This window comes from Acinonyx jubatus, chromosome B4 (genome assembly GCF_027475565.1).
Source record: "Acinonyx jubatus isolate Ajub_Pintada_27869175 chromosome B4, VMU_Ajub_asm_v1.0, whole genome shotgun sequence".
NCBI classification, from domain to species: Eukaryota; Metazoa; Chordata; class Mammalia; order Carnivora; family Felidae; genus Acinonyx; species Acinonyx jubatus.
The window spans coordinates 9,823,784-9,845,009 of NC_069387.1; the positions used below are offsets into that span (position 1 = coordinate 9,823,784).

Below are 21,226 nucleotides of genomic sequence, written 5' to 3' on the forward strand. Positions count from 1 at the left end.
CTACAAAAAGAAGACCTACTTAAGCACGAAATATGTAGAAGAAAGGAAACAATAAAGTTGAGAGTGGAATAGAAGACAGAAAAACAACACAGAAAATGAATGAAACCAAATGCCAGTTCTCTGAGATTAATAAAAGGAATGGCTAAGCCTCTAACTAGACTGATTGGGGGGAGGAAAAAAAACCCTCACTTCCTAATATAAAAAATAAATGATGTGACATCACTAGAGATTCCATAGCTATTTTAGAGGATAATAAGGGGGTAATATGAACAACTTTATGCCAGCAAATTAAAAACTTAGATTAGAGGTCAAAACAGGCTTTTTTTTGGTAAAGGGCCAGATAGTAAAAAATTTAAGCTTTGAAGATCACATATGGTCTATGTCACATACTTTTTTTTCAATTAAAAAAAATTTTTTTTAAACATTCTTAGGTTGTAGGCTATGGACTGACTGCTGACTTAGGTAAAGTGAATACATTCCTTGAAAGCCAGATTACTCAAGAATAAATAAAATACCTGAATAGCCGTATATCTAATAAGAAATTTAATTAGGAGTTATATACTTTCTCACAAAGAGAACTCCAGACTCAGAGAGGTTTGTTTGTAAAGTCTACCAAACATTTCAGGAAGAAATAATACAATTCTACACAAACTCTTCCAGAAAATCAAAAAGGAGGGAATACTTCCAATTCAATCTATGCGACCAGTGTGACCTTGTTACCAAAACCAGACAAAGATGCTCTAAGAAAACTGCAGATCAACATTCGTGTGAGCATAGATGCAAAAATTCTAAACAAAATTTTAGCACATTGAATCCACAATATGTAAAAAAGGAAAATTCATGATGGCCATATACGTTTTATGACAGGCATGCAACATTTAAAAATCAATTACTGTAGCTCACTGTATTAACGAACTGAAAGAGAATAACTATACGATCATCTAATAAATGCCGAAAAGGATTTGACAGAATGCAACATCTATTCCTGAAAAAAAAGTCTCAGCAAACTGGGAACAGACAGAAACTTCCTCAATCTGATATGAAAAATTCACTGCTATTGTCATACTTAATAGCAAAGTACTTAATAATTTGCATCTGAGATCAGGGACAAGCCAGTGTCTGCCTTTCCACTTTTATTCAACATCATATGGATTCTCGCCAGTATAATCAGCAAGACTGTGGTAGAAAGGTGCGACGTGAAAGACGTGGATGAAGAAGAAGTGCGATGCCTAGTCAAAACCAACACGATTGCCTTTTTAGAAAATTCTACGGAGTTTACAAAAAAAGCTTTTTAGCACTAATAAACAAGCTTAGCAAGTTAGCAGGATATAAGATCTATATATAATAGCAAATTGTATTTCTGTTTACTACCTTTTATGACACCATTGAAAATATTCAGTGCTTGGGAATAAATCCGACAAAAGAGATGTGCTGAAAACCACAAAACATTGCAGGAAATTAGAGAAGACCTAAATAAACAGAGAGATGCACTGATTCATGGTTCAGAAGTTTCAATATTGTTAAAACGTCAATTTTCTCTGAGTGGATCTATAGATATAATGCAATATCAATCAATATCTCAGCACACTTTTCTTGTAGAAATTGACTGAAATTCATGGAGAAATGCAAAGGGCCTAAAGTAACCAAAATAACTTTGAAAAGGAAGAACAAAGATGGAAGGCTAACCCTACAAGATTCCAAGACTTACTATAAATCTGCAGTAATGACAACTGTGATATTGATACAAAATCAGACAAATAGATAAAGAGAACAGAATAGAGAACCCAGAAAGGGACCTACACATGTATGGACACCTGATTGATAACAAGAATGCAATGGGGAAATGATACATGTTTCAACATATGTTGCTGTACCAACTAGACATCCACATGCAATAATCAAACTTTGATCTTTGTCCCAGATAAAAAGAATTAACCCAAAATATCACGGGACTAAATACAAAACTTAAAACTATAAAACTTCTAGGAGGAAACATTGGAGAAACTCTTTGTGACTTTGAGTAGGCAAAGATTCCTAGATACAACTCTAAAAGGAATAATCCAAAAGTTGGTAAATTGGACTTCATTAAAAAAAAAAAATCTTTCTGAGAGTAACCCTTAAGAGAATGAAAAGACAAGTCGCAGATGAGAAAAATTTGTAAATTATCGGTCCGATAAAGAACCTGAAAATTCAACAATAAGAGGAAAACCCAATATTTTAAATACTGGGTAAATGATTTGAATAGGCACTTCTCCAAAGAAGTTATGTAGATGTCAAATAAGCATATGAAAAGATTGCCAACATCATTAGTAGTTCCCTAATAATTAGTTGTCCCCTAATTAGTAGTTCCCTAATAATGGAAATCTAAATTAAATCTACAATGAATTACCACTATACACCTATTCTGATAAGTACAGTTAAAAAGATTGTACCAAATCATGGTGAGGGGAGACATACTGGGACTGTTGTTATATGCTCTTGCACACTAAAAGTGGGAATGTAAAATGCTCCAATCATTTCAGAAGACGTTTGGCAGTTTCCTTAAAAGTTAAGTACATACCCATCATATGATGTAGCCATTCCACTTCTAGATGTTTACCTAAGAAAAAGGCAATCATAAAATGTCTATACAAAGATGTGTACATGAATGTTTATAGCAGCTTTATTTGTAACAGTCATAAATGGAAACAACCCACATGTCCACCAAGAATGGATAAACAAACCATGGCATAATCGTACAATGGAATGGTACTTCGCAATCAAAAGACCTTACTATTGATACAGTCTACAACATGTATGAATCTCAAAAGGATTATGCTGCATAAAAGAAAGCAGACAAAAAAAAGGATTGCTGTATGATTCTATTTATGTAAAATTCTATGTAGGGTGACAGAAAGTAGATCAGTGGTGATTTGGGAATGGGGAATGGGAGGAAGGGGTTACAATGGGGCAGAAGGGAACTCTTGGGGTTGATGAACAGGTTCACCAACTTGAGGTGGGAATAATTTCATGAGTGTATATGAATGTTGAATTTTACCAAATCCTACACTGTAAGTATATGCAGTTATATCAACTATACCTTAGGAAAGCAAAGAGGAACTCTTCTGGAAGGAAAGGAGGGAGGAAGGGAGGGAGGGAGGGAGGGAGGGAGGGAGGAAATTTCAACTTTCAGAGAAGTGGTAGGAGGCTATGTTAGTGAAAGGAAGGTGAAGGCTCCCCAATATCATTTCCTAATCTGAATGAGACTGGCCCTGACCATGCATGTAAGCCAAGTGACATTTTCCACTGGAATGTTTGCTCAGGTGGTTCTATTCACATTTACTTTTTACAGCTTCTCTGTGATATTTTTAGAATGCCAGGGTTCCTACCCATCCACCCTCTCATAAAAATCCAGCCTTTCTACTCCCAGGATGTTAGATGAAAAAGTGAATGACTACATATAGAGCCTAGGCATAGTGGTTTTCTAAGTCTTATTTTTTTATTAGTATAAATACCTCCTTACTTTCTACTTAACCTTTACTTCAGAGAATTCTGTTAATTACAAAACTTTCCAATAAGCAAAACTGATTTATGAAAATACTAATTTTAAAACAAGTGAGAGATTGATCACATTCCTTACCAAAATAGGTTCCCCCGAGGGCCCCTTGAAATAGCAGAGTTTCTTGGGGGCATCGAAAATTCATTCAGTACATTAAAAATTGGTTTTTGCACACATTTCAGGAATCTATATACATACTCTTAAGCCAAGCTGACCAAGTGAATGAGCTTTTTAATAAGCGTCTCTTTCTTTGGGTTGACGTTTCTGGACATAAATATCCACCCTGTATGCCCCCTACCGACTCCTGGCAGCCCCTGGTGGAATGTGGGCACAGGACTGTGTCACTTGTGCTGCTGAGCCTTCTTGCAGAGGGGCCTCTAGGGCTCTTTAGTGCCCCTAGAGGATGGGAGGCCTGGTGCATAGATCTGCAGGCTAATCCCCAGGCCCATGCCCATCTGGACACCATGAGCAACCTGCCAGCTGCACCTGGCCCAGCAGTGGGAATGGAAGTGTCCCTTCCACAGCCCAGCTGGCAGGTGGCATGCACAGACAATGGTGTGCACCACTTGTCCCTTCTTGGACCCCAGCTCCTGCCACCTTCCAGCAGATGCTGAAGTCAGCTGATGGGCCCTGTAGGGCCCTGACGCCTTCTACCCCGGAGAGCTGGAAGCCATGCTGCTGCTCTGGAAATGACACCTCGCCCGCTGGGCCCTCAGGTTGGCTGGGCAGTCCTTTAGAAAAAAGTTTTGTGTGTAAGACGGAATTATGCCCACTGCTGTCCTTTCTGCAGAGGCCAGCACGTGTCAGTCTGCTGTTCTTCCCCAGTCCTGTTTCTATGTATTTCCATACTCAAATGTACTCATGGAACTTCTTGTTCTGGGTTTGTTTTTAACATCAACAACATAAAACCCAACCTATTATTCTGAAACTTAGTCTTTCTCTAATTCAACGTGCCTTGGAATTCTGTTTTAGAACATTCTTTGTGATTGTTCCGTAGGTATTGTGCAGTGTGGGTATCACGCAGTTTAGCCATTACCTTACTTGTGGGCATTTAGTTTCAGTTACAGACAGAGCTATGACAAATGGCCATGGCGATGCCTTCCTGGGCATTTGGGCAAGGGTGGATACCTAGGAGTAGTTTAAGCTAACCTTTAACCCTAGAGCTGACCCATTTGACAACCCTCTCATACCTCTAATACGTGTGGACCTTTCTCATGGGAAGTACATCTGAGAACCAGTAAGATAAAAGCTTATAGATCTATAAGTAAAGTTCAGATTGAAAGTTTTTTCTTAGATTCCTGTTTCTCTCATTTGTGCCATTGGATTGCTATATGTAGAGATCTGTCCCCTCCAGGTTATCATTCCTAATTTTGATGTCTTTTGACCGGGATTAGCCATGTGTTGTTTTGTTTTCTTGTTTTAGCTATTTATTTGAGAATTGGACAGGCCTGGGTTCAAACTGACTTGACTTCTCTGAGACTCAATTTACTTACCTGAAAAGTGGGCATAATAATAACAAGCAGTTGTGGAGAATGAGAGAGAGTTTATGTGAAATGCTAAGCAAAGCAACTGAAACATAGTAAGTATGTAGTCATTGATGGCTGTTATGAAATAAGTGATAAACTTTATAAATCACATTCAGATCCATTTCAGTATTTTGGATATCGAGAGTATTTTTAACAGTAGCTATTTCTCAGTGTTTTAGCATCTTTGATGCCAGTGGCCTGTCTTGTGGGTATGATTGCACGTATTTGCTCCACACACTAGTACACATGCCTGTTTTAGGCTTATGTTAATGGCCTTTACACTTTGGTCTGTGTTAGGTATTAGATAATTCAGTGGAAAGGATGATCTGGTCCAACTCCCCATTTTCAGGTGCACAGACTTTGTCTAACAATGTCTCTCCTAGGACAGCTAATCCAACCAGATAAGCGGTGAAAACATCCTTAATTTCCAGAGTTGAATTACCTAATTTTCTTCTATCTTCAAGTCATTCGGGTGATTAATTTTCAATTATTCCCAACATAAACGGGAAAGACCTGAAAAAAAAGCCTGCTTCATTGATTCAGCATATTTAACTTAGCACTTTCTGACGGCCCCTCTCTGACGTGGGTGCTGGTGACAGAGATGGACAAAAGAGATCATCCCTGCCCTCACAGACCTTCCAGTCTAGCAGGGGAGATAGCGATCGGGTAGTGTTGAGTCAGAGTCTCGATTTATGAGGAGGTAGCATTTCACTGATCCTGATGAGGCCCTGATCCCATTCAGCTGATGCTCACCACGTGCTCCGTGAAGAACTAAACCAAGGGACAGATTTGTCACAATGCAGAGACTTCATTTTGGCACGTATGGTTTGGGTAGTGCATGAATATGCAGTCGATAAACACAGAGCCAGCGTTCTGTAATGTAGAACCAGAGAACGCCTTTTTCTAACACAAGCAATTTTCTTTTCCCCGAAAATCTTGAGCAAGAAAGCGTACTCTAAAAATGTAGCATATCTTTTGTTTTCTTAAAGGACACACACATGTGTGTACGCCTGTGTGTGTGCTTGAACATCCATGCACATAGACAACTAAAAGGAAAATGCTCTCATGGCTTGCAGCAGGCCCTAGAGATTTAAGTCCCGAAACCTCCAATTTGTACCAATAATTCATATACAGCCATATGGGGTGAAAAAGGTTAATGATGGAATTTTTTTAAAAGTATGTTCCATTGACTACAAATGGCAGATCTGACAGTTAAAATGAAAATTGTTCCAGAAGAAACTTTAGTCAAACTAATGATTTGAGACGTTATAAGGATGTATAATTATATCCTTCACCTTTTAAAAAAAAAGTTTTATTACAAATGTGCTTTTAAAGAACAAGTAGAAATAAAAGCTGTAATTGTTCTTAATTATAGCTAACTGTAATTGCACTCAATTGCAATATGCTGAATATCACCAATGGCTAAAGAAATCCTGGCATACAGACAGTGCCCCCACATTCATGAGATGAGGTATAGTTTTATGAATATTCTGTTATCTATAATTTAGCTCTTTTACTGTTGATTCCATTTCTGTTGGTTTTATTTTATTTTTTTTTTTTTAGTGATTGTAGAGACATAATTGTCATCTGTGAATGTGTTGAAGGTTGGAGATTTCGTCTGGGACTCGTTCAAAACTGCTGTTGCCACACACACAAAAAAGGCACATTGGCGATTGTTAAATGAGGGATTTGGCCATGACCCATCGTGGTTGAATACACAGATTTGAATTTTCAGAGGTAGTGATGAATACCCCATTTAACTTGCCCAGCAGAGTCTAAGAAGCGACCAGGAAAATAGGAAGCATTAAGGACTCCTCTGTGGATAGCACTAGAGTTGTGCTATTTTGAATGGCTAAATTAAAGAAGGTGAAAGGGTCCCGTGAATGGGAGAAATTTCGTCTCGCCCCTCTCTCTGTGCCCAGAACTCAGATTGAATTCCGTGTTTCTGCCCAGACCTCTGAGGTCAGTGCCAGCCTTTATAGGCAGAAAGGCTGGGCTCCCTGAGGGGGCCGTTTGATCACGAACTCTGGACTCTCTTGGATCCCCGCTTGACTCCTCTGTGAAATGAGGGGTAACCACACCATCCTGTTCTTCACTGAGGGCCGTACAAATGGGTTGATTAGAAATAAATAAATAAATACACTGTTGGAGAGAAGTAAGGTCTTTAGCTTCAAACAAACAAAAACATTAAGATTCCCCAGATCACATGAGCACAATATTTATTACTTTTCATTTTTCATGGATGGCTATTTCAAGCTTTTACCCCTAGAGCCAGAGTCAGCTTTGAAAGCATTTCTGGTTTTGATGGTTTTTTTTTTTTTAATTAAAAAAGGAAGAGGGTGGGGCTCAATACCTTGGCCTGAGCCCCATTCCGGACTGCAGGTGGAGGCCAGGTCCACGGAGGTGGAAGCTCTTGGAAGGGCTGTTCTTTTGGCAGAGGTCATGGTTACATCACACGCCAGATAGGAGCATATCTGTCTCTTACTTTGGGATATTGAGCAGAAGCCAACAAGGCCGTGAGTCCAGAGTTCCAGCCTGTGCTCCTCAGAATCCTCCAGTGCCCAGTGCCTGGCAGGGCCTGAAGGTTGCATCTGTGAAGGGGCAGGAAGTCATTGATCAGACTCTTGAACAGACCAGGAGTCCAGGAACTGGTATAACCATCTCTCCATTTTTCCATTTTGTACTTTCATCCCACATAGGGTTTGACTGTGGCTGTCAGAAGCCACCACCTTCTCTCTCCTCTCTCCTGCCCCACATCTCCCATCGCCTTGGGCCCTCCGCCGCCTTTCCCCAGGCCAGAGCCCATCTTGGGAAGGTGCACAGTGTCCAGCAAGTTCTCACATCCATCTCGATTGGACAGTGGTTTTTATATTTTAGGTTCTTGGAAAGGGCAACATCTGTGAGACAGAATTATCCTTCCTTTCCCTGAAGTCTGTTTCATCAGTCAAGACTTTGACATTGTTATGCTGATGAAGTCTCTCTGAATCTGTTTTCCCAGAAACCTCCTTGAAGGGGATTCTCCGGGGATGGGGGCAGATAAAACCTCATCCTGCTACTCAAAGCCTAGGAATGCCTATTGCTTTGTATAAGTTTGCTGTGATGGCTTCCACACTACATGGTCAACCTTGTGAGGGAAGGGTCTATGTTTATTTATTCCCTTCTCAATCCCTAGCAGCTGGAAACTGGCACATAGTAGGAGCTTTAGAAAGCATTTGTTGAACAAATTAATAAATACATGCTAATATTAAATGATAATGAACTCAGTACCAATACTTGCCGGTTGATGGATTAGGCCATTAGTCAAACATTACGATGCAGGCTGCTTTTTGCAAATCCCTCTTTGATCCAGAAATTATCAGGAGTGGGGATGATTTTCTCTCATTAAGAGGACTTATTGGTGATATTACATCCCTAGGAGCTAATAGAGAAAAATTAGGCATTCTTGCAAAACGGGCTGCCTTTCAGACTGCTTTATCAAAGAAAAAAATTATTTTTGATTAATAATTTTTGGTATATTTTCCCTTAAGCCCATTTATGAATTGCAGTAAATTTTGGAGCACAATTATCCAGCAGTATTAAGTGCAGAGATCTTTTAGTAATCTGATACCCCTGCCCTCTGGCAAAAGCATAGTATTTGAAGAGGATACACCTCTTCTTTTTTGTTGTTGTTGGTTTGTTGTCTTGTTTTCGTTTGTTTTTTTGTTTGTTTGGAGAGATGTCATTTTCTTAACGAAGCTTTTAAAAAGCACACATACCTGCAGCCTTTTGCATGTGCATTTTCCGTTTTTCTTGTTTGGTTTTGTTTTTGTTTTGCTTTCTGGCTCTGAGAGTACAAGGTGCCCAATGAAATGTAATGTGCCTTCCATGGGGCACCTGGGTGGCTCAGTCGATTGAGCATCTGACTTCGGCTCAGGTCATGATCTCTTAGTTCCTGGGTTCCAGCCCCGCATCGGGCTCTGTGCTGACAACTCAGAGCCTGGAGCCTCCTTCGGATTCTGTGTCTCCCTCTCTCTCTCTGGCCCTCCCCTGCTTGTACTCTGTCTCTCTGTGTCTCTCAAAAAATAAAATAAAAATGTTAAAAAAAAAAAAAAGTAATGTGCCTTCGTTAGGCTCTGGGACTGCCCTCCAGGACTGGTTATATTTGCCATTGCCACAGTCTAAATGAGTGAGTTTTAATGAGCAGGAATTGTTACTCATGGCAGATTCGGGTTCTTCCTGGATATATTATTTAACTGTGGTGGATTCACCAGCACAGAGGATGATGATGAACAGGTGAACCCAAGTGCATGTGGACATTCAGTCCCACGGCTACCAGCAGTCTCGAGGACAGGCTTCCCCATCTCAAGTGCATTCCTGAGCTAAGTGTCAAGATGACATTTTTGAAAGAAAAGAAAACAAAAGCCCTCGACGCCGTCTGGAAATGACCGGAGGGGCAAGCAGGGCCATTCGAACCAAGGCCCCTCACAGGTGACCGTCGGGGCCTGGCCGGCCGTGTTGCACAGTTGAACCGGAGAAACTTTTGGCTTTTATTTTCGAGGCGCTGGAGCACAAGAACACACACAGAGGCACACCTTGGTGGCTGTTTTACGTGAGGGATGCTAAAATGGTCTGAAGACGTTTTGAGCCAAAAAAAATTCCCAGCGAGGACTCCAAATATGACCTGCCTGTTCAGGAGGCTGGATAGGTCAGGGATGAGATTAAATTAATCTTAACGTAGCCAGTCTGCTGACCACTCACACTGTGCCGGCGCCCTGCTGCCCGACGCAAATCCCTCCTTCCACACAGCCCTCCAGCGGGTCCCTGTGTCTTCCTGCGGGACTCGGTGGACGGGCGTCCCGTCTCCCCACGGTGATAACCCTCAGCCCGAACCAAACACCAAACGTCATTTAAAGGGAAACACCACCTCGTCCACTTAATTCTGTGTGCCGAGGGCTCAGAAGAGGTCCTCTCCGCGGACGCGGGCAAGGCGGAGACCCTGGAGGGGGGCTCTTGTGGACGGGGCCCCGCCGGCGGGCCTGCTTCTGCGAGCGTCGCCGGCTGACCCCCCGGCGTTCCCACGCCCGAGCGGGTCCGGAAGGCCGGCCTCTGCAGCGACGTGAAGTCTCTCTCACCAGAATCTGCGGTTTCCTAAGTGACTGTGTGAGTGTATCTGGGGGCCCGTCCCCCCATTCAGGCTGCCAGCATTTTGAGTGCACGGATCCAGACGGCCTATCGTTTTTTGTTTTTTGTTATTTTTACACAAAGCAACACCTAGAATTGTCTGCTTCAGGCAGTGGGTCCTCGGTGAGTATTTGCTGAAAAGGAGTGTGAAATGCAGTGGCACCAAGGAAAGAAACAGGCCGAGAAGTTAAGGCGGAGGGAGTGGTGGTGTTTCACGCATTGACATGTTTGCTCAGTGCCCTTCCGGAGGTCCCTTCCTGACGGCCCTCTAGACAATAACAGCCCCCACCTGCACTCTCCGAGCCTATCCTGTTCCTTTCTTCTTCATCACATATACTACGGGAGGCAGTAGTAAGTATCCATTCGCTCGTTTGTTTTTTGTCCATCTCCCCGTTCTACACTGCAGCCTTCCTGGTAGTGGGGCCATTTTTTTGTTGTTGCCTGCTGTAGCACACAACCCAAACCAAATAAAGAAATGTATTCGATATATATGTGTGTGCGTGTCTATGTGCCCCCATTTTATTACCTCTGGTGACCTTCCCAGGCAGCAAGAGAACACTGAGAACACTACCCATGGTCCACCCCATTTACCGGCCTGTGCTTCTGGGCCCCTCCCTCCTGCGCTGCCCACGAGGGGCTTTGCTTGAGCCCTCGGCCTGCGTTGTGTTGCAGGACAGGCCTGGGCAGCCTGTAGGTCTCAGAGGAGACTGGACCCCACTCTCCCCCTGCTGTGAACCTGACCCCTTTCAGCCACTGAGACCCCACTCTCCTCCCCTTCATTCTGCTGTCGTTGTGGGTTCAACGTGACCTCTGTCTCTAGGCCACCTTGGCTGTGGCTTCCTTTCCTACCCTGCTCCCCTCGGACCCTGCCACCGCCCTTCGGACGGATCCTGCAGATTTGCCTCCACCCCAGTCCATGTACTAAGGTTCCGTCCTGCAAAGAGAGAGAGAGAGAGAGAGAGAGAGAGAGAGGCACCTGGGTGGCTCAGTTGGTTAAACATCCGACTTTGGCTCAGGTCGTGAGCTCATGGTTCATGGGTTTGAACCCTGCGTCAGGCTGTGTGCTGACAGCTCAGAGCCTGGAGCCTGCTTCGGATTCTGTCTCCCTCTCTAGACTCTGCCCCTTCCTGGCTTGTGTGCTGTCTCTCTGTTTAAAATAAACATTGGGGCGCCTGGGTGGCGCAGTCGGTTGGGCGTCCGACTTCAGCCAGGTCACGATCTCGCGGTCCGTGAGTTCGAGCCCCGCGTCGGGCTCTGGGCTGATGGCTCAGAGCCTGGAGCCTGTTTCCGATTCTGTGTCTCCCTCTCTCTCTGCCCCTCCCCTGTTCATGCTCTGTCTCTCTCTGTCCCAAAAATAAATAAACGTTGAAAAAAAAATAAAAAAAAAAATAAATAAACATTAAAAAATTTTTTTAAGAAAAGAGAGTGAGAAAGTATACATATATACGTATAGATGTATATGTATGTGTATATAATTTGTAGCTTGTACATACTGAGTAGCAATATGACTTCCTAATCAGAAGAATGGGCTCTGAGGCCAGAATGCGTTGGTTCAGATCCTGGCCCTGTCACCAGCCATGTGGCCTTCAGAAGCTACTTACATTTTTGTGTCTCATTTTTCTCATCTCTATTGTGTTTTAATCATAGCAATGACTGCATGAATCTTCAGTAAGAGTTAAGTGAGTAAACTCATGTCAGTGGCCTAAAGCAATGGCTGGTGTTAAATGAGGGTCTGATAAGTGTGAGCTTGTGTGTGTGTGTATAGTTTTCACCATGTGGGAATAATGCTTGTGTCGACATACAGACATGCACTTGTGCGTGGCCACACACACACTCTTATTTTACTCATGTGAGTGGAAATTGAAGAAGGTAGAGCAGGAGGGAAAAGATATAGAAGGGACAAAATAACAAAAATATAAAGGGTTAAGAGGAATGAGCAGTATCTTTGGGCTTTCTTCATCAGAGGAGAAATTTTAATCTCTACACTGTTTTAGATTTCCTGGAGCTAAGGCTCACCAGGTAAGACAAAAGTTAACGGCCCTCAATTAATATATGCATTTGTAATGATGCCTTTTAAGCCAATCTTCTTGTCTATGTAATATTTGGAAATAGATCCAACTTTATTTTTAAATTTTTTTTTAATGTTTATTTTTGAGAGAGAGAGAAAGAGACCAGAGTGGAACTGGGGAAGAGGCAGACAGCGGGGGAGACACAGAAGCTGAAGCAGCACAGAATCTGATGTGGGGCTTGAACTCACAAACTACAAGATCATGACCTGGACCAAAGTCAGACACTTAACCGACTGGGCCACCCAGTCCAACTTGAAAGGCCCACACTTTGCCCCAAGCCAGGTGAGAAAGGAAGAAAGGAAGGAAGGAAGGAAGGAAGGAAGGAAGGAAGGAAGGAAGGAAGGAAGGAAGGAAGGAAAGGAAAGGAAGGAAGAGAAAGGGAGGGAGAAAGAGAGAGAAGGGAGGGAGGAAGGAAGGGAGGAAGGAAGGAAGGAAGGAAGGAAGGAAGGAAGGAAGGAAGGAAGGGAGAGTAGAAGGAAGGAAGGAAGAAAAAATCTACTTAACTATAATATTTTCACTCTTAATTAAAGAAAACTTCCCTTCTGTGACTGAAATATTAAATCATTTGCAAGACAAGCAAGAAAAATAAAATATATTTTAAAGTTTTTAAAAAGTCTTTGTACTTTTGGAAGAATCAAAAGTATCTACCATTGGAGAGAAACCTTCCAGGTCTTAAAAATATTTATCATGCCGCCACACAATTAGCATGGGGGCTCATGTCCTCTGTTTTATAGTTGTCGGCTAATTTTGGAAACTGGCAGGCTGCACAGAAATAGACGGTATGCTCTTGCTTCAACACTTCCTAAAAAAAGAACGGTTTGCATCGTTCAGGAATGGGAAGGGATAGGACATGATGAGGAAGAACGCTATTTCAGACAGATGATAAAAGCTTGCATCACTCTGTGCTCCAGCAAATGTTCCACACGTTTAAAATTAAAGTTTTTTTTTTTAAGGGATGCTAAATAATCTACAAAAAAAAAACTGTATAATACCAACGGGATACTTATCTGCTTTTGAAAGATGCTTGTCTCTTCTGGTTTTTTTCTTTGATAAAATTGAATTTATAGCACAACTTCAGATTTGCAGAGAGCATTCTTGTTTGTTCACATTGGTGATTGATCCAACAACTCGAGATCAAAGGGCAGCATTGTTATTACGTTCTGGGATTTAGAGAGCCACCAGGCAGAAGAAATTGCCCAAGGATATGCACCCTGTCGCATGCCTTCCATCATATTGGTCTACTTCGGAACCCCTAGGACAGCTCCGTTTCTTGGAACACGGAATTCTGCTTTGTTGTTTTTTTCATTGTGGTTTCACTTAGTTTTCAACATCCTGCTCTCTTCGTGAAGTCAGATTATCTTAGTAATGGTAACTAAAGAAAGGAAGTGAATGCAACCCCAAATATTGGTATTCCAACAAGCATTTTAAGAAACGAATTGAGGAGACGGGAATTACCTGCAGGTAGAAAATGTGTCCCGGTCTGTTCCACTCATATTTATTGAGTGCTTGGCGTGTGCCAGGAGCTGAGTATTCAAAATAAATAAGTCATGATCTTTGACTTCAGGGAGCTGTCAGTTGTATAAAATTCAAAAGTCTCCACCACTGTCTACCTTATATATAATATCCTTTATTGGAGTATAAACACTTGGAAAGGAGGATCAGGATCTAATTCATCTTGTTGCCTCTGAAAGCACCCAGCATGGGTGTGTGCTGAACATATGCTAAGTGTTCAGTGAATATGTTGGATAAATAAATATTAGTAATGAAGATGAATTATACTTAGAAAGTCATGTTAATAGTGGACATCGTAACTCATACAAGTTCACTGAGAAATGCCTTGTCTTTATAGTACCTTCTTTTTTATAGACATAGACTTTATTTTTTAGAGCAGTCCTGGATTCCCAGCAAAATTGACAGGAAGGTACAGAGATTTCCCACATTCCCTTCTCCCCCACACATGCACAGACTCTCCCATTATCAACACCTCCACCAGGATGGTACATGTGTTATCCTCGATGAACCTACATTGACACGTTATTCTCACTCAGAGTCCACAGTTTGCATTGGGGCTCACTCTTGGTGTTGTCTGTTCTGTGAACTTGGACAAATGGGTGACGACATGTATCCACCTTTGATGGTATCATACAGAGTAGTTTCACTGCCCTAAAAATTTTCTGTGTGATACTTTTTGGAGTTCTGTCAAGTGGGTCTTGATGGAGCATTATCTAAATGAAGCACAGCATATCGTGCTGAATTTATTTTCTTCAAGGATTTCTTTACAAAAGGTATACATTCATGAAAACGAATAATTCACATTTTTTTATTAGCAATAGTAAATGGGTTAAAATGAGCAAGTTAGCATTTTCAAAGCCATAATGTTTTGCCAATCTTGAAAATGACAACTGCTTGGTGAGTCTTAGCTGTGTTATTGCAGTCAGGTATGGGGGCTGTTTCTTGCTTTGTATTCTTTCTTTAAATCATGGAGCCACATGTTCCAATGCAATCACCAGGTTTTTAGGTAACATCTTACAATTTAAGCTGTGTTCATCCATTCATGCACGTTCACCAAAAATTCCTTTTCCTATGAAAAGTCTATAATTCTAATGTAAATTTTTGAGTATGCAGTTTTGTAAAAAAAAAAAAAAAAAACCTGTAAAAAAAAAAAAGATCAATTTCCCATGCTGGTGCTTCCTACGTGGAGAGCCTAACTTTCTTTCACAGCATTTTTTTGCTCTGAAGGTAAGGCTAACGCTCTGAGTGTGTGGATCCACTGGGTGGAGTTCTGCATTGTCTTTCATGCATATGTCACACATAGAATTCACCCCCTATTTCTAGTTTACTTTTTAAGAGGAACGAGAACTGAAAGTCACCTGTGAAAATCATGTCTTTCTTCCCCCAAGCCCCTAGATCTAATTCAAGATCAGCTTTTCTTAAGCTACTTGTCATTTTATTCCTTCCAAAGAATACAATTTATTTTTCAAAAAACAGAACTTCTCCACAGTCATTTTTCATTGGGTTTATATCTTGTTTAATTAAATTTGAAAATAAGAATGAGTATCGCCATCATAATAAATTGGTTGGGGAACAAACACAACGTACTCTCAGTAAGCACACACACGTAGGTGGCAGGAGCCAGAGCGAGATGGGCATTCTTGACAGGGTTGAGTCACCATGTTTTTCCCTAGGAGTGGAGAATGTTGCTCAATACACTAAGGTTTGGACAGAGAAGTCAATTATGGGTGCTTCCATTCTATTTTTCTATTGCACAGGTTCTCCACCGAGGGAAGTTTTGCCCCAGGGGACGTTTTGCAATGTTTAGAGACATTTGAATTGTCACAAAGTGGGGGGAGTGCATACTACTGGCATCCAGTGGGTAGAGGCCAAGCCTGCTGCTAAATATCTTATAATGTACAATACACCAAACGGCCTTCATGACAAAGGAAGATCTGGCCCCAAATGTCATTGTAGTATGAGGCTGAGAAATGCTACTCTACTGCAAGTTCAGTGGATTTATTATAATGTATGTTCAACAATGTTTTAAATTTTTTCAGCATTCATTCATTTTTGAGAGACAGAGAGAGACAGAGCATGAGTGGGTGAGGGGCAGAGAGAGTTAGAGAGAGAGACACACACAGAATCCGAAGCAGGCTCCAGGCTCCGAGCGGTCAGCACAGAGCCCGACAAGAGGCTCAAACTCACGGACTGTGAGATCATGACCTGAGCTGAAGTCAGGCATTTAACCAACTGAGCCACCCAGGCGCCCCCTGTTGTACGTTGTTTTGAAAGATACCAGGGGGACTCATAATATTAAAATACATATAATCTGGAAAGTAAATATAAAGAGTTAAAAGATTAGAAAGAAGGGAAGGTAATGTACCTTAACCTTGGGATGCTGCTGTTATTATGATCAAGCTCTAAACATAGATCGAACCCTGCGGGGCAACAAGAAGATCAGAAAAGTTCATTAATTCCTTCCTTGAAAATTTAACAAATACTTATTGAGTAATCATATATGTTGGCCTCAAGTTACAAAATAATAAATACTAAAATAGAATGTAAAAGATATTTCTGTTGTGATCATTGTTATAAAGGAAAACTAAAGGGAGGGGTGCTTCTTGGCTGGGGTACCCACAGCTCTGATTCTATCTGGGAAGAAAAATTTCTTATGCAGGCATGGAATTCTTGGAAGAGACAAGTTCATGTAAAACATTCGGTGGTGTCGCGGACCAAGCTTTCTACTGTGGTTTTTGCTAAGGGGATGAAAGCTTTCTCTCAAAAACTAGTTTCTGAAGCAGTAAGAGCTGGAGATTTAATATTATCTGGTTATTTAGGAAAGAATATTTCTATGGGAGCTCAACTTATATCATTCATTTATAAATCATTCATTAATTTAAGGTGGTATGGTTCTAAGGGAATCAGCGAGTCCCTATGGTGCCCGGGTATTGTCGCAGACAGTAGGTAGGAAAGAGTTCTAGAGGCTGGGAGGGCCAGAGAAGATTCCTGGAGGAAGAAGTCCTGAGATTCCTAACTCAGAGTTGATGTATTAGTTGTAGGAGGTCCACGAACCATCTATAAATGTGGTCTGTATTTTACATACATATGTATGGGTGTATTGTTATTTTCCCCTATGTAAGGTGTTTGTATCTTTGATGAGATTCTTAAAGGAAATATATGACCTGAAGAAGATTATGTACCACTCTTCCTAAGAATTACACCTTTAATCCCCCAACACAAAGTGGAACCTGCCTTCACTTTTAAAATACCTCAGCATTAAGCCTCCATTTCTACCTCTTACTCCTTGCCCCCCATAATTTCCAAGAACACATCTCAGATTGAAAGATAGGATATTGCGACTCGGAAAAAGTTAGTTGTGAAATTTGTGTCTCATTGGTCTTATTAATGTACTATAAACCCTTCAATTAGTGACTCGTCTTTTGTGCCCCTTGAATTATCATAGCATGTGCCTTCGAAAATCCCACCTGGTAGGGCAGTATAATGAAGAAATAAGAAACGGCAATTTGCTACTAAAAGAATTGGATTTTGTGCTGTACGTGTTCTTTCATAAACCTCAGGTGACAGAGATCATCAACACAAAGACACATTCTCAGAGGAATTTGTTCCTAAATGATTCTTGGAAAAAGAATGCAAGTGCTTTATTTAGCTGGAAAAGATCTAAAAGGTGGTTTGGGATTTTTTTTTCCTTCCCATTTTCTTTCTGTATGTTGTATATTTTCAAATTGTAATGTTTTAAACAGAAAGTAGCGGTATATTTTTGCATGTGTGTAAAATCACTTTGAAAGTAACCATTGAAATGTTTATGGGAATTAATCAGAAATGTCATTAGTCCGTGCTTCTACTGTATACTGCATATGCTGTATCTTCTTCACATGTATGATCTTATAATGCCTTGGTGCATTATGTTGTGGTTTTATTAAACAAATTTTTTTATGATTTACCAAAAGAAGCTAATTATGCATATCTTCTTTTTCTCCTCCAGAGAGACAACCACAGAGTTAGCGGGAAATCTACCAAGGTGAGCAGGCTGGCTTTGCTTATTCTGTGCATGATTTCTGATGCCCCTCACAAGAAGCGCTGGATCTTCTTGGAGAGGCCTTTGTAATTTTCTCTTCCTTGCAGCAGATTTTAAGACCTCATATTTCACGATGTAAATGCCAGAAATTGTGTATGAGTCACATAGAAGAGGTGTAACCAAGAAGTAATGAGAGAAATGTCCATATATGACTTAGAGAAATCATTCTCATTGTTTTAAAGTTACATCATGCATTTGGAGATGTATTTATGAGATATATTCTCTGCAGAAATCATAAACATGTTGTTTCTTGTATTATATTTGTGGGCATTAGTGCAATGAGTTGTGGTTTTCTCCACTATACCTCCTATCATCCTTACAGTCAAGGATTTATAGATTTATGAAAGAATTCTGAGCCTCCATTCAAGAACTTACATCATAGTTTTGATGATTATATAAATACTTTTATATTTCTTATTGTCATTGAAATAAGTACTTAGTAATATTATCTCACTAGGAAAAGAAATCGGTATGTAAGTTGATCGATGTGTATTATATATTTTTTTTATATTGTATGTTACTATACGAAATAAGATATGATTAACAGGATGCATATTATAGACAACTAGCTATCAAAAATGATTAACACTATTTATTAGCAGAACAAAACAGGAGTGACAGTATTTTAAGAGATCTTTTACTGGGTATTATATGCAGCACTTAGCATCTCGCCTTAGTCTTTGAAGGTGCTCAAAAACCACTTGTGAATGAGTGAATAGGGCATAGGGTATTGCTTGGGAACTATTGGAAATGCAAACATGAGAATCTCAAGAACAAGGAAGAGAAGAGCCAGCAGAATGTGATAATGAACAGCACCAGGGAATAGGGAAAAAGTACATATCGTCACCATCTGTCACAGGAGATAAGCACATTTGGTTGCTTTTTTTATGTAAAGTAAATCTTTGCTTATGGGATCGTGATTAATATTGCCAAAAAAAAAAAAACTGTTTACTGTGATCCAAATATCTAAATTACTATATGTCTTAATTCTTTGGATATCGTCCCAAAGAAACTTTTCAACTCCGTGCCGGTTGACCGGGTTAAACGCGGACGTGTGTGCTGGTGTGTATCCCCACTGAGTTTGTCTGTCATTGTGCTTTCGCTCTGGGGAAAGTCTGCTATGAAGACCTAAGCATTCGTCATTTTCAGAGAGCGAGGGAGAGAGTTGTGTATCTGCCCATGTTTGTGGTAAGGAAGTTAATCCCAAAATAATGGAATGCAGAATGACTTCCAAACTTTTCTAGAACGGCTAAGGAGCAGACCACCCTCGTATTGTCAGACGAAACCCACAAGGAGCTATAATCACGCAGATAAAAATTACTCCGATGTCTGAGAGATGTGGTGCACACCTTGAATTCTATTCAGTAGTGTTATGTTGTGAGTACTAAGAGGCAACGCCTATGTTCCCTGTGAATGATCTTCTCTTGTTCTGTTGTAGCTGGTTTATCACTCGAGGGAGAATCTGGTCTTTTCTGGAGTTTGGTAGGAGTATTTTGGTAATGAGCCTACTTATTATTTTTTTTTCATGAATGTTTGCTATCCTAATGGCGCATCCTGTTGAAAATAAACATGACAACAATCTCATCCTGACTGCAATTTACAGCCACTGCAATGCACGACAATTAGGGCGTGAGAAATAATACGTCAGTCCTTTCTCAATTATGCTTCTTCTAATGTAGTCTCAGGTATTTTTTTTTACTTTCTCCGGGGCGGTTTGGGACATATCCACTGACAATTATCTCTCTTCCTCACATTACTATGAAATAATGCTAATAATGTTGGTGACGAATCCTTCTCTCGGTGGCAGACCCTTTCTTTTGCTAGCATTTGTTTGTTTGTACAGTCTCATAGAATTCCATCAGTTGAACAGCGTTCAGCCCTTTTACGGATTTCTTCAGCCTGTCAGCAGCAAAGTGCAAATGAGCCCCGGAAAACCTTGGTGCTATTTAGAACAAGGCACCTGTAGTTATTTTGTTTGTTTGTCGGCTAATGATTAGTGGAACGTGACACTTTGTGGGTTTTTTTTTAAATCCGGTTAGTCATAAAAATATACTTATGCTGTGACATCAAGGAAAAATGGAAAATTCAGGCAACTGCTAAGTAGTGATATGTGGCTGGGAAGGAAGACAGTGGCATTTGAAAGCAGTTTTATGGTTTGGTTTTCACTGGCTTTTGACGGTCTTGAAATTTTCTGAAAGGCCATTTACAAATATTACACAGGGGTGGAGTATTTCAACTTTAATTGCCTTACATTGCATTAATTTAAAGTGGCTATGGGGCGCCTGGGTGGCTCAGTTGGTGAAGCGTCTGACTTCAGCTCAGGTCACGATCTCGCGGTCCGTGAGTTCGAGCCCCGCGTCGGGCTCTGTGCTGATGGCTCAGAGCCTGGATCCTGCTTCCGATTCTGTGTTTCCCTCTCTCTCTGCCCCTCCCCTGTTCATGCTGTGTCTCTCTCTGTTTCAAAAATAAATAAACGTTAAAAAAAATAAAAAAAAATAATAAAGTGGCTAGCCACTGGGTGATAATATTCTGTGAAAACGTGCAACTCATGTAGCAGTGGTCTGTGTCTTGGTAGGTTAAAAATGCTTTGAAGTTGAAATAAGATACGCGCACAAGGCCGTTGAGCAGACACCAGGTTTGTTTTTCGTTACTAATGATAACCTAAATGTGTTTTTGAATTCTTGCCATTGCTGAAATTAAAGCCTGGTAATAATCTGTCACAAGAAAAAATTAGATTATATGAGCAACATGCACGAAGCATTATAATTATATTGTAAATATTAAAACCAATGATCTTGTTGGGATTAAAACAAATATTTAAACTGGCTACACGTACTACTTATGTTGCCCTCTTTGTCTTGAAGTGTCCTGGAAATGGAATGTATGGTTCTATCTCTTGAACTGTGAAAATGATCATTTTCAATATCACAGGTGACTCCCTGCTTGTATTTTGTGGTAGCAAAGGACGACGTAGCAATCTGAACAATTGGTGTTCTTTTTTTTCCGTTACAAGCCCGTCTTTCAAGATATATTTTTAATGGTGAAGGGTGTTTAGTTTAGGCAGATGTGTTTTAATTAAATTGTGGTAAAACCACAACTCTTCAGATGGAAAGGAGGCACTCAATTAGTTACGGTAAGCTGGGGTTTTAATCTAAATGATGCTTATACAGAGATAGCACTTTATTTTGTATAGCGGAGTAAAGGTATAAACAAGGTTTATATTAACAGAGGTTTCAGCATAATCATGTACTATTAGTGCCTATTTTTGAATAAGTGAGAGAATTTTCATTCTTTGCTAACAGAGTTCACTTTCCTAATGTAAACTAAATAGTATGGAAAATAA

At 40.7% G+C, this 21,226-nt stretch overlaps 1 protein-coding gene and 1 long non-coding RNA gene across 3 annotated transcripts in view; one reads left to right on the plus strand and one right to left on the minus strand.

The window, feature by feature from the left end:
- CELF2 (CUGBP Elav-like family member 2) overlaps nucleotides 1–21,226 on the plus strand; it is an 821,985-nt gene that overhangs the window by 403,685 nt on the left and 397,074 nt on the right. For both annotated transcript variants that reach the window (XM_053225256.1, XM_053225248.1), the window contains one exon: nucleotides 17,791–17,826. Coding sequence is in view for 1 of the 2 variants with exons in the window: in XM_053225248.1 (XP_053081223.1) it covers nucleotides 17,791–17,826 (36 nt within the window). In the remaining variant the exon portion in view is untranslated. The remainder of the gene's footprint in view (nucleotides 1–17,790; nucleotides 17,827–21,226) is intronic.
- On the minus strand, nucleotides 6,771–13,678 carry LOC128316277 (uncharacterized). The gene is made up of 3 exons (XR_008299905.1): nucleotides 13,290–13,678; nucleotides 8,332–8,482; nucleotides 6,771–7,655 (listed from the first exon to the last, which is right to left on the minus strand). It is a non-coding gene; the product is annotated as an uncharacterized LOC128316277 (long non-coding RNA).